General features: G+C 41.0%; 1 protein-coding gene across 1 annotated transcript in view; it reads left to right on the top strand.

Moving 5' to 3' along the window:
- The window catches only part of Colec12 (collectin subfamily member 12), a 214,085-nt gene that overhangs the window by 160,749 nt on the left and 39,114 nt on the right, over nucleotides 1-14,222 (top strand). The window contains exon 3 of the mRNA XM_038330579.1: nucleotides 8,010-8,132. Coding sequence (XP_038186507.1) covers nucleotides 8,010-8,132 — 123 coding nt within the window. The remainder of the gene's footprint in view (nucleotides 1-8,009; nucleotides 8,133-14,222) is intronic.

Below are 14,222 nucleotides of genomic sequence, written 5' to 3'. Positions count from 1 at the left end.
ATGTCTTTTATCAGCTGTTCCTCCTTCCTCAGTTATCTTCCTCAAAAACAACACAATAACATACAGTATCCAGATTCTCTGTGTATTTTCTATCTTGATTTGGCTTTTTTTTAACTCTGTTTCTTTTAAATTATTTTCTTTTTTTCTTGAGACAGAGTTTCTCTGTGTAGCTTTGGCTGTCCTGGATCTCAGTCTGTATACCAGGATGGCCTCAAACTTATAGAGATACATCTGCCTGTGCTTCCCAAATGCTAGGATTAAAGGTATGCACCACTACTCCTGGCTACTCTACTTCTTTTTCTTTTTTAAAGACTTACTTTGTCCTTTTTTTCTGTCCCAAGCCTATGTATATTTTTAAATACACTGTAAACTGTTGATAAGTAGTTTTTTTCTGTCTGAATTATCTTTATTGTATATCTCTATCTTTTTCTGCCCACAAGAGTATTTAATCTGCTAAGAGACATGACAAGGATTAAAATTGCAGCTTTGGCAACTGGCTCCATCCCATTCCTTAACTTTTTGAAAGTCTAGCTTCATAGTGGAGGCACTGGAATTTAAGTGTTTGGTGTCAGGGCCTCTTATAAGATCTGCAAGATTTTTGCTGCTAATGCTGAGTCAAGAGGCCTCTCTTAAAGGAGTCATGCTTCTGCTCACCATCAGCAAATAGAGCCTATGAAAGTAAGACAGTTACCAAGAAGCTAAGCTTGACTCTCTTTGTGTCTGTCTAGAATACCCCCCCTTTCTAAAAAGCTTTCTCAGACTTTATGTGGAAATTCTTGCCAAATGTTTGGGTGTCATTTGTAGACAGAAGTTTCTGTCCCACCTGGTCCCTCAGTTCCTCAGTCCCAAAGAAATACACAGGGGTTTATATTAATTATAAATTGTTTGACCTGTTAGCTCAGGCTTATTATTAACTAGCTCTTACAATTTAAATTAACCCATAATTCTTGTCCATTTTAGCCATGTGGTTTGATACCTTTTCTCAGTAAGGCATTCTCATCTTGCTTTCTCTGCATCTAGCTGGTGACTACATCTCTGCCTTTCGTCTTCCCAGAATTCTCCATGCCTGGTCGCCCCACCTATACTTCCTGCTTGGCTACTGGCCAGTCAGTGTTTTATTAAACCAATATGAATGACAAATCTTTACAGTGTACAAGAGCATGAGGGTGCAGGAGAAGGGCCCGTTTGTTTGTTCCAGCCACCCAGCTAGCATAGCCCCGAAATAACCACACAGAAATTGCATTAATTAAATCACTGCTTGGCCATTAGCTCTAACTTTTTATTGGCTAACTCTTACATATTAAATTAACCCATTTTCATTAAACTGTATGTCACCACGAGGTCATGACCTACCAGCCAAGTTCTAACATGTCTATCTGTGGCAGCAGGTCTATGACATCTTTCTTCCTCCCAGAATTCAATTCTGTCTTCCCTGCCTACCTAAGTTCTGCCCTATCAACAGGCCCAAAGCAGTTTCTTTATTAACCAATAAAAGCAGCACAAAGAAGGAAGGACCTCCTACACCATTTCCTCTTTGCTATTTAAACAAAAGGAAGGCTTTTTTAGTAAAATTCTAGCAAGAATTACAGTTACAATATTTATATTTACTTTATCTTTTATTATAACTAAAGAAAACTATAACTATAAATCCTTCAATTCCATCAAAGACTCCAGAAGGATATAATATTGCCTAAGTAAACAAGAAGTACATTGTAAGCAACTTCTAAAACTTTATAAATGACAGACTCATTCATGAGGCAGGAACCCCAAAAGATCATCTCACCTTTATGCAAGTTCAGTAGTCATTTCTCTGCAGGTCCTGCATGTCCAGTAAAGCAGTACAGGCAAGAGCAGGTTTTTGCCCAAATGGCTAACTAACTCCATAAGGAGTCTCTTTGATGCCCATCTTTTTCTCGAAGTAGCTTGTGCTGCCAGGAGATGTGTCTCACTGTCATGAAAAGTCTTAAGTTCTTAAACATTTTAAATGCCATATTCTGAAGGTCTCTGAAAGATTTGAAGAATGTCTATTTAACTGAAATATATCTGTATACATCTAGAAAATCTAATTAACATGACTGCAAGCTTTATTGTTATAGATTATTATCTATTAACCTATATTTATTAATTATACATTACATTTTTAAATGAACTACACAATCACAATACCTTAATCAAGATCAGAAATACATATACATATAACAAAATTGACCTTAAATTTGTATCAATAAACCAAGATCCATACCAGTGCAAATTATTCATATCTATATCATAAGGTGGGAAGAGAGTATGAGAGAATGGGATGGTCAAGATGGGGAAAGGACAGAGAAAGAAAGAGCAAGGAAAGAGATATCTTGATTCAGGGAGCCATTATGGGGCTAGCAAGAAATCTGGTACTAGGGGAATTCTTGGGAATCCACAAGGATGATCCAAGCTAAGACCTTAACAATAGTGGAGAGGGTACCTGAACTGGCTTTCCCCTGTAATCAGATTGATGACTACCTTAATTGTCATCATAGAGCCTTAATCCAGCAATTGATAGAAGCAGATGCAGAGGTCCACAGCTAGCACTGGACCAAGCTCCCAGAACTAATGGGAGATCACCAACTCCAGTTGGAATGGGACTGATGGATCATGCAACCAAACCCATCTCTCTGAATGTGGCCAACAGCGGGGGCTGACTGAGAAGCAAAGGACAATGGCTCTGGGCTCTGATTCTTCTGCATGGAAGGGCTCTGTGGGAGCCTTCTCAGTTTGGTCGATCACCTTCCTGGACCTGGGGGGAGTTGGGAGGACCTTGGTCTTAGCATAGAGTGGGGAACCCTGATGGCTCCTTGGCCTTGAGAGGGCGGGAGGGGAGGTATGGGTGGAGGGGAGGGAAGGGAAGGGGGAGGAGGAGGGGAGGGAGGGGGGAGGAGGAGGGAAGGAGATGGAAATTTTTAAATATAAAAAAAAAAAACCATGAGGAAAAAAAAATAAAACCAATTAGAAATTGTACCGCAAAAAAAAAAAAGAGAGGGAAGAGCAATAATATGAGCAAAGGGGTCAAGACCATAATAGGGATACTCACAGAAACAGCTGACCTGAGCTTCTGGTAGCTCAATGACTCTGGACTGATAGTGGGGAAATCTGCTTAGGATCAAATTAGGCCCTCTGAATGTGGGTGACAGTTATATGGCTGGGTCAGTCTATGGAGCCAACTGACTGTGGGACCAGGATTTATCTCTAGTGCTTGAACTGGCTTTTTGGAGTTCATTTTCTTTGGAGGGATACCTTGCTATATATATATGGAAGAGGGCCTTGATCTTGCCTCAAAGTGATGTGCCAGACTTTGTTGACTCACCATGGGAAGTCTCACCCTCTCTGAGGAATGGATGGGGAATGGGATGGGTGGGAGGTGGAGGGAGCGGGAGAAGGAAAGAGAGAGGGAACTGGGATTGGTATGTAAAATGATAAAAGATTATTTTAAAAAATAAAAAAATTAAATCCAAACTAGAACCACTGTCCTTCTTTTATGTATATATGATACTATTGGTAAATGCATAGACTATTACAGTAAATTCACAATGAATGTGAAATGGTTTACTCATAAAACTATTTTCTAAATTTTTCTTTGTTCCTATCTAGTTATACTTTCATGAATAGAATTGCTGAGAACTTGTTTGTACAGAAAGTAACTGCACTACAAATTCTTGTCCCATTTTTGTGATTCCTCATGTCACTTAGGAATCTTGGCATGCTAAGGTGTCCAGCACTATAATTCATATTTATTAAAGTAAATCACTTAGTAATAAAAAGAATTGTACTAACAAAATCCATATTGTGCCACATACTAAATGGCTTGCGTAATGAGGACAAGCTAATTGTTTATGGGATGAAAGCGTAGGGTATGTAACCTTTTGTGATTTCATAGCAGTAGCTAGCCAGAATGTTAACTCTGTTTTGTTGCTATGGAGGACAATTATAAATATGTATAGGTATTTATTTGACTCATAAATTTTACTGTTAGAGCGAAGTCATTCTCCTGGGCTTATGGGAATATATGCCACCAAGCAATAGATTCGTAACTATAGAAACCATGTGAAAAGGTCACTTCAAATCTCAGATCAAAACTGACGTCTTTGAGATTTTGCAATCTACCAGCTATGTGATACTCTTTTTTGGCCACATGGTCTTAATGATAACACTGCCCAGCAATAGATACTTGAGGTATTTAAGGTGGCCCAGAATGTTCCACTATACCCATGGTGCCAACATCCACCTACTGAGGAAGATGCTCAATCAGTGTGTATCCCTCTTAATGGACAAGCCTATCTTTGGTGATATACATGACAAGCAAACACAATAGTAAAGGGAATGGGCTTTCCCCCCCCCCTTCCAAAAAAGTTTGGAAAAACAGATTGGTTTGGAGCCTGGACCACAACACATGGAAGGGCTCTTTATGGAGAACCATAGCCGAAAGGAATTCTCTTTACTGATGAATTCCTCTGGCCCTTTGTACTGGCTTTCTTGGGGGCATGTCAGTTATTCCTTCAACCAGCTAATCACCCCCTGCTTGATGGCCCCATCCCATCCAATTCTTATTTGAAACATGTGTTATGGGAAACAGGGTAACAGAGAGAACTTTTGAGTGTGGCCAGTCTATTCTTAACTTTGGTGGGCTATTCAAGTTTACCAGACTGATTCTGGCTTCATGGGGCCTCAAAGGTTTTTGAATAATAAAAACTTGAACACTGCAAAATGCATTTAAATCATGAGCCAAGAATGGACTAGAGTGGGTTGGTAGTTCAAGAAGCTAGCCAATGGGAAAGCATGGACCCTGAAGGGCCTTTGCCTGTGGGCAACTTCATCGTAAATATGCTGTTTGGGCCAGGTTTTTTGAAGAAGTTAGATCTCTTGGTGTTACGGGGCAACTTTGCTCCACTTTCTGAACTGAAATCTCTGATGCACAGCATTCTGTAGATTGATTCCCCTTGCTCTTCTTGCACTTCTCCCAGCCCCCATGGGAACAAAGTCTCTTGAAAGTAATGCTAAGTCAACAAACACTACAAAGGCTGTTAACAGGGGATATCTCTCTCAAATGTTTAGGTTTTTTGTGGTTATCTAGGTTCAAGGAGGAAGGGGTCCCCTAGCTCCAGGAGCCAGCAGGGCCTCTTTGTAGTAGGCATCTATATGTTTAGCCAGATGTCATCCCAGGGAAGGGAAAAGAAGGAAAGATAAAGCAGAATTCTTATTAAAAATAAGACTCCTGATGGGGGAAAAAAAAACAAGCTAGAGAATGTGTCAAGTGGAAAGGGAAACCAGACAATGCCATCTGCTATTGATTAATGCTGATAGTCAGCAATGAGAAATGCACACTGCCAGGAAGTGCCCCTGCTCTTTGGAATGTGGTCCTGTGGCAGCTGTCTGGGAGCAGATCATCGTGTATCCCACATGCAAAGACACCCAGTGACAACACAGTGCTACAGAGTGCATACAGACAGAGAAGGACAGAGGGACAGGTGCCTGTGGTAGTGTCTGGATGGGCATGCATCATCTGATCTTGCTTCACCTTGCTGGCCTTTGTTTTCCTATCAATAACAAAGTGACACTTGGCCAAATGACCTCTGTGGTAACCTTAAGCTCCCAGATTCCACTGTTCATCATACTCTCCCCGACCAAATCTCCCAAGGTTCTTCTAAGGTTCTGGAGAAGTGTGAAGAGCCTTACACACCTCAAGCCCCAAAACTCAAAGGAATGGCACCCCTAGCAGCTCAGTTGCATCCAGTCTTTTTTCAGGAGATCCATCTGTGTCTGTCATTCCCCTGTGTTGCAGTTGCCACGAAAGCAATGTTTCTTCCTCAACATGGAATATGACATGTTTGAAGGTCTACTTATAATTCTTTCTCTCCTGATTTTAATAGCACTTTCACATTCTGAATGCAAGAGGCTTTGTTTTATTTTAAGTAATTTTGGTTTATTTGTGTGTGTGTGTGTACTTGTGTGTGTGTGTGTATGTGTGCATGTGTGTGTTCATGCACACATGCATATGCACAGGTGGAGGTCAGAGGACTGCTGTAGGAGTCACAGTAGGGTCTCTTGCCATGTGGTCCCTGGGTCAAAATCAGGTCCATCCACAGATGCCTTTACCTACTGATCCATCTCAATAGCCCAATTTTATCTTAAACCATCAGATTATAGAGACTTTGTGTTGGAATTTGTATATGTTTGTATTCATTTGTTTGTTCATCTTTTAGTTAAGGGTAGGGCATTAAAAGTTGTTTTTGTCTTTTCCCCCTAGGCAAATATCATGAAGACAGCAATATTTTAGTAGAGGGTGAGGCTGGATTCCAGTGGGAATGGAAGAGAAAGCTTCCATTGAGGGTAAAGATCTCACACTAAGACAGTAGCAGTGAAAATGGAAAGAATGAGCAGAGCAGAGATCATGGTGTAGTGCAGAAATGGTACCTTGCAGAAGCCAACTCAAGTCAGAATCGTGGCTGTGGTATGTGTAAGATGGCGCATATGCTGTCACTACTGTACTTCCTTGTAGCTTGTTCTGTGGATTCCAGATGCTACCCATAAAGGACTCGGCTCAGAACTTAGTACTGTGTTGGGAGCCAGTGAACATCGGGAAGCTAGGTGATAAATAAAGATGGTAGTGAAAATACCCTATAGGAAGATCAGCAGGGACTCATATATTGAAGAATTAGTAGAGGCACACTGTGGAGATTTTTAGTTTAACCACCTGAGCAGTTTGGATAGTAGTACTTAGTTAAGTTGGAGATGTGCTTTGCAGATGTAATTGCTAGGGCAGCAGTAGACATGAGACAGCACTGAGACACAAATACAAATAAATAAACTAATGTAATTTTTAAAATGGTTGATTATCCATCATCAGAGAAGTTTCTCCCTGCAGCTGATGGGAGCAGATGCAGAGACCCACACCCAAACATAAGGCGGAACTTGGGGCACTCCGTAGAAGAGGGAGAGGAAGGATTGTAGGAGCTAGAGGGGTCAAGGATGCCAGGAGAACACGACCCACAGAATCAACTAAACAAGGCTCTTAGGGGCTCACAGAAACTGAGTCTCTCCAGGTCTGCACCAGGTCCTCTGCGTGCATGCTGTAATTGTTTAGCTTGAGTGTTTGTGGGACTCCTAACAGTGGGAGTAGGGGTACCTTTGACTCCTTTACCTGTTCTTGGGACTCTTTTCCTCCTGCTGAGTTGCCTCATCCAGCCTTGATATGAGGGTTTGTCTAGTCTAGTCTTATTGTAACTATTAGGCTATGTTCAGTTGCTATCCCTGGGAGGCTGCTCTTTTTTGAAGAGAAATGGAAAAGCAGTGGATCCAGTTGGGAGGATTGGGGGAGGGCAAGCTAGGAGGATTGGAGGGAGGGGAGGCTGTAGTTGGAATCTATTATATAAGAGAAGAATAAAGAAAAAGAAAAACTGGTTGATTATCATAGTGGAGTGTGATTTGAAGTTGTGTTATTTTAAAATCGTATTGGGTGTAACTATGACAATGTGATATAATATTGGATGGGCTTGTATTGCTGCAGTGGAGAGTTTGTTTAATTTGAAAATATGTTCATGGTATAAGAAGGCATGTGATAAAACTCTTCTTACTTACATTATTTAAATCCAAACTCATTGTCCTGGTTAGTGTTGTTAAGTTGACAGAATCTGGAGTCATCTCAGAGACAAGCTTCCCGGAATATCTAGTGAGAGGTCTTTTAGCCCCACATATGAGGAGGTTATATTGATTACGTTCGTTGAATGGGAAGACCCATCCTCAAAGTTCTGGAGTGTGAGCAGAGGAGAAAATGGTCTGAGTGGGACAGCCTCTGTGGCTGTCTTGCTGTGGACTGTAGCCTGGCTGCCAGACAAAAGATTCCTTTTCTTCTTTAGCTTTCTCTTTGTCAGGGCTCACACTCGCAGCATCAAGAAAAGTAACTAAGATGTGCTTTAGCGAAGATACTGTTTGAAATGATGTTTTTATTTACTAGTATTAAATTCTGACTTCTCCTACAGGTATTCAAGAAGGAATACAGTGTACCAAATGTAAAAATAACTGGGCACTGAAGTTTTCAATCATATTATTATACATTTTGTGTGCCTTGCTAACCATCACAGTAGCCATTTTGGGATATAAAGGTAAGTACACACTCTTTCTGTTTCCTTTCCAAATAGCAAAGGGATTTGAAATTTAAATGCTAAAAACATCATCTTTGGAAGTAAGAAGTACAGTTGGCCCTCGTATCCATAGAGAGTTAATTTTAGGTCATTTGTCCCCTCAAAGAATCTCAAAATCTTTTAATGCTGTCTTCCCTTTATTTAGTTCAGGGCTTCCTTTGTTAGTATGTATACATCCTCCCATATATTTTATGTCATTTCTAGATGGTTTATAATACCCAATATAATATAGATGCTATGTAGATGGTTGCTATACCTCATTATATAGAGAATAATGCCAAAAATAATTTGTATATGTTCAATACAAATACATTTTCCCCAAGTATTTCCACTGTGAGGTTGGTTAAATCCAAGGACATAAAACCTGGGAAGGACCATTGAATTATATTTATGATACTCCTGTGTAAAACTCACTACCATCATGAATTCCTTTTTTGTGTCCTGAGATATTAGCTATGGATGGGACAGTTTTGATTCACTTCATAATCATGACAGCCCTTTCTAGGTTAGGAAGATTTTTTTTCTTTCCTCCATGTTGCTTTTTCCTATTTTTCCAGCCATTTCCTTTTCCTTGTTTTCTTCCTTCCTTCCTTCCTTCCTTCCTTCCTTCCTTCCTTCCTTCCTTTCTTCCTTCCTTCTTCTTCTTCTCCTTCTCCTTCTCCTTCTTCTTTTTCATCTTATCTGTCTCTAAAAGGCTCTGTGCAGTCATTACCTAGGAAAGTGCTACTGACAGAGGAGAATAAGCAGCACACAGGCTATGCAGGGACTTGACTCATCCCCCAGGGATTGACCAACTGATGCACTTTTTTTCTATAAAGCATGTTTACTTCAGTAAAGAAAACAAAACATTACCCCATAGAAATTAAACTTATAGGCAACTTAATAAACTGTTAGACTTACTATGTCTGATTAAGGTAGAGGAGATTTTCCTCCAAATCTTCCAGACCTACTAAACTAGGTCCCAACACACACACATACCACACACCGCTGCTGCCATGATCCTCTCAGAGACCATGGGTATAAGGAGTCATGACTAAGAAACACAAACTGCATAAACCCTTGTATGGAAGGCAGACATAGAAGCCTTCCCTGTCACAATCACATGAGACAGACATGGTATCTGATTGTAGCACAGAGGCAAGCGAGGGTCACACCTTCCAACCATTGTCTTAACGGTCTCCTCAACTGTTGACAGACCTCAGAACTGACAGATTCACCCAGCAGAGTTACTGCACCAACTGTTCTTGTCCTTAACTTGTGGTGCCAGTTTAGGAAAGATAAAGTCTGAGAGTGAGTCCCCTTCCATTGTAAATCCCCCAGCACCCTCACTGTGGCTTCTGAGAGGGCTGGCTTGAATTCAGCTTCTGAATTAGAATTGACTTAGGAAACAGTCCAAGTTATCATGAACATACCTATTTTAATACAATTATGAATTCCTGTAAGTGTCTGCCCACTAGGTGTTGTGTTAGTCCCACCCCCGTTAGTGCTGTAGCCCAGATGTAGACCATCACTTCTGGAGGCTGATTTTGTGAGGCAATAACCACCATGCCATTCTTCAGACTAGTTGGGATGAGCAAAGATGTCAGTGTCTCCCTACTCACTTTTCCTTGAGTGCTTACTGTATTTATTCCTCTCTATGGAAAATAAAAGTTATCATACAGAGTACATTGATTGATGAGTTGGGGTGATGAAAATTTAGTAATTTGCCTGGTCACTTTATCCATTTATGATGAATTTATTTCATCATGAAGGAACAGAGGCTGCGGTTAATAAAGGCTGCTGAATCATGAGGGCTGGGCAGAGGAGCAGGGTCAGAACCTAACGGTGTGTTTTATGTTCTAGTTATTCAAAGTGCCCCCTTTTTTCTTGGACCATTACTTTTCCTACTGTGCTGAAGATGGTCAAAAACAGTCATTCAATAAGGAATGTCAGGGCTCAGTACAGAGTGATAGCATGGGAATTAAAATTCACTGCTAGAAGAGAGAGCAGAGGAGGTTAGTGGGTACACTTTGTGAATTTTACCTCTGCTGGAAAGGATAAGATTTATGGCTTTGGAATTACACAGAAAGCCAAGAGTCCAGCTATCGTCTCACTCCATCTCCATACCACATTGGAATAGCTCTAGCATATCCATGTGCTTGGTCCCAGTACTGTACCTAAATGACGACTTTACCTCATATGTCTCTGATACATGTCTCACCAGAAGCCCCTGAGTGGAGCCGTCCACAGTGTTTGTTCCCACAGTGAACTTTCTCCACATTAGGTTCCATGAAATCCTATCATTATGGCTAGTCTGTCTGGCTTATGTGGGTTAACACCAAACTACAGGATTCTACTAAAAACTGCCTTTTATTTATGAAATCTCTCACTAGTATCTAAAACTCATGGCTTCTTTATTAGACACCCAGGAAAGTTAGCTACATGAGTGGGTAGTTGGATGGATGGTCAGATGATGGTTAGGAACTGGTTTCTTTGAAGATAAAGAACAGATGCCAAGGAACCTCTGAGCCAGTCTCTTTGTAGGGGAGTGTTGTTCCTCAGAGCACTACCCAGAAACCTAGCATTCCAGGGTGAAGGGAGAAGAGATCCAGGGAGTAAGATGACATTGCCACTCTTTTCCCTCCTTCAATGCCTCCATTCCTCTGGCTTCTGCTGACTAAAGAAGATGATACAATGTATATTTCTGATCACCAAAGCCAACCTTAAAGAACTCAAAGTTAACGTTTTCCAGATGTGCTTCCTCTTCATGTGTCTGACTCCTCTTTCTTGCTGATAAGATTCTGAAGACCCCAGTGTTGTGGGAGGCAGAAAGATAAACCCCAGTTCTCTCCTCACAGACCCCTCTTTGATGTCTAGTAAAGCACTTCTCCATTAAATAAGGAAGAAATATGCAGTAGAAGTAGTCCAGGGGTGTTTCCGGAGACATGAAAGGAAACGAAACTCTCTTAGCAGTATTGGCAAAGGCTGTGTTTACACTGTTTTCCTCAAAATTGTTCTTCGGTTCTCCTTTTATGTTATTTTCATAGCTACATGTTAGAATCTTTTGAAGATTCAGCTAGAGAATTTGCTGAGCAAACTGGAGGATGGCTTAGTCACTCGGACATGGTCTGTATAGTGGCTGGGACCATGAAACACGTTGGTCATGTTGCGGAAACATGCTTTTGAACAGTTGCAACTTGGTACATCCTCTAACCTAGACTCTATATCATTAGTCATAAGTCTACATGAAAGGCATCCTCCCCAAACCTCTCTCACTTTGGTTTTTCAAGACAGGGTTTCTCTGTGTAACAGCTCTTAGAATACACTCTGTAGACCAGACTGACATCGAACTCACAGAAATCTGCCTGTCTCTGTCTCCCAAGGGCTGGGATTAAATCATCTCTTAAATTCTTCAGTTAGTCATGTTCTTTCCAGAACATTCCCTTCTCATGAAAATACTATCCCATTGCTCTGCCCAGCAGGCTCTTAAGATGCTTAAATGACGAAAGTCACAAATCTGAGTCAGAAACTCTCCAGTCCCTCAGAGTTCTTGACCTTGGTTTGTTTGATATGTGGCTGCTAAAGTTTGCCAGCATTGTGAGGACAGCTGGGGGTGCAGTAACACCTCAAACCACACTGTAGAGCCCCTTAGAACTTGGGGTGTTGCCCTCCGGACTTTGTGTTGCTCAGTCATGAATCCTGAGGTGTTGTTAATGGTCTTTGATAGGTTCCAAGGCTGTGGAGCTGCTGATCCTAGAATTCCTAGGAACTGTTGATGTTGATTTCTCTCTCTGCATTTTTCAGCCACAGGTGGGAGCCCGTCCTCCAGGAGAGGCCATGGCCTGTCTCTTTATCTTTAATATTTATACTATGACAGATGCATAACAAAATCTGTTGATGATAATTAAAAAATAGAATGAAGATTGCTTTCCTTTATGGATTTTCCTTAATTAGAGAAATCAGACTAAAGAAAGAAATATTTAAAAAAAAATCTGTGTGGAGTTGAAGAAGACATGGATTTTAGAGTTCCATCTCCTATCCTCTGAAGTCTCATTTCTTCTCTTACAAGCTGCGTGATTCTGGGTTGTTCTCGAATATCTCTAAAACTCATTTTCCTAATCTGTAAAACAGGAGGGATAGGAACTGACTGCAGTGATGGTATAGTACACATAGCACAACTAGGAGTTTCTTACTCATACCATAAAAACTGAGAGGCTATTGTTACTGTCTTTCAAGTAAGAGGCAAAGCTTAGTGTGCTGTGGTAGACCTCAGAAAATGAGTGGGGAACAAAGCTGGGAGAAGGTTGGTGTCTGAGCCAAGAGATGTCCCATCCAGCTGTTCCTACGGGGGAGGGGTGTGCTGTGAGCACTTGCAGAGTGGTGGATCTTCAGGCGTGTTATCTGAAAATTAGGATTCCACAATAGAAGACAGTTCCCAGTGGAGGGGCCCCATGAACGCCCGGAATGTTGGTGGCCCTTCTGTGCTACCTCGTTTTCATTGTACAATGATCTGTGTAGACTTGGAATTTCTAGGATGAGACCGAAAGCTCAGCCATTATGCTTCTGGTTGAAAATTTGTGCTATAGATTAGGGGAAAACTGAAGAGATGGTGTGCGTTAGTGCAGTGCTGTCTCTGAATCCCTGTCAGCCTGCAGTTTCTGTGAACACGTTGCCAGCCTTGCAGTCTTACAGCTTACAGCTTTATACCAGGGTGCTATTTTTAGACACAGACACACATACACGGGGCTAGTTCTTGAACACTTGTGGGCAGCACACATCATTTCCTTTCCTTATTGAAAACCAAACTAACAGTTTCTTTCTCCTCCTCCTTCGTGAAAGTATTATTCCCTTTATCCTAAGTACACTTGAATTATCTGTCCCCAACAGTTCTGTGTTTTTATAAACTAAAACGGAAGAGAAATTAGGGAGGTGGAAAACAACTGCCTGTCAGCATATTTCAGATTTCTCCAGCTTCCAGGAAGGAGGCAGGGCTTGAGATCCTGTGTGGTTTGAGGACAGAATGAGGCATATATTTTTATCTGAGAGTCAGAACTGAGTCTAAGCTTGTAAACATTTTTTTAAATTTAGCTTTGATAAAATGTATTTTGTTCTACCAGATTTTGGGGGATTCAGCAGCATGTATGCCTATCACACAGTCCCAAACTCTGGGGGGTTCAGTAGCATGTATGCCTATCACACACTCAAGACAGAACTGGACCTCTGTGTCCACATAGCACTTTGTTTTCTGTTTTTGTTTTTAAATTATGTGGCTGGATATGTGCACATTTGTGCGGTTTGCTTGGAGACCAGAAGAGGGTGTCAGATCTCCTGGAGCTGAAGTTACAACAGTGGGTGCTGGGATCTGAATTCTGATTCTCTGCAGGAGTACTCAGTCGTAACCACTGAGTCATCTCTCCAGCTCCTGTGTGGCAGTTTTAGAAATAATAATTCAATAAAATGTCATACTGAGGGCTCTCTGGTTAATTGATTGTTGTCCTCTATAGTCTAGCTCAGCTAGATTTCCTAGACCTTAGCAAATTCTCACTTATTTAAATAAATGGCACAATAACTATTAATTAAGTACTGCATGCTGAACTAAGAACTGGAGATATAGCTGCAGATGGTCCTTAACTTACCATAGTTTGTCAACTTTATAATTATGTGAGGTAATACACACTCAATAGAAAAACTGTACTTTGAAATTTGTTTTATTCCAGAGTAGTGATGGGTATTATGGTGGATAGTAGCTGAAGCCACAGCTGTGCCACACATGAGCATGAGGCTGAATGACTGACACTTTGCCATGCTGGGTCACTCAACTAGAATATTTTGAATATCTTCAACTTACAGTAGGTTTGTCAGACATAATTCTGTCATAATAAAGACCTGTCAAAGATCATAGTAAACAGTGTATGTGTCCTGAAATAAGAAATGGGCTACTGTCCTAGAGAATTCCACAAGGTGCTGCTCAGCCGAGATTTCCCAAAGAGCTAGCAAGACTAAGTTTAAGAAAGACACTCAGTTAAAAAGCAAAATAAAACAAAGAAGAAAACAGGCGGATACTGCAGATGG

This window comes from Arvicola amphibius, chromosome 5, assembly GCF_903992535.2.
Source record: "Arvicola amphibius chromosome 5, mArvAmp1.2, whole genome shotgun sequence".
NCBI classification, from domain to species: domain Eukaryota; kingdom Metazoa; phylum Chordata; class Mammalia; order Rodentia; family Cricetidae; genus Arvicola; species Arvicola amphibius.
This window is presented reverse-complemented; position numbering and strand designations above follow the sequence as displayed.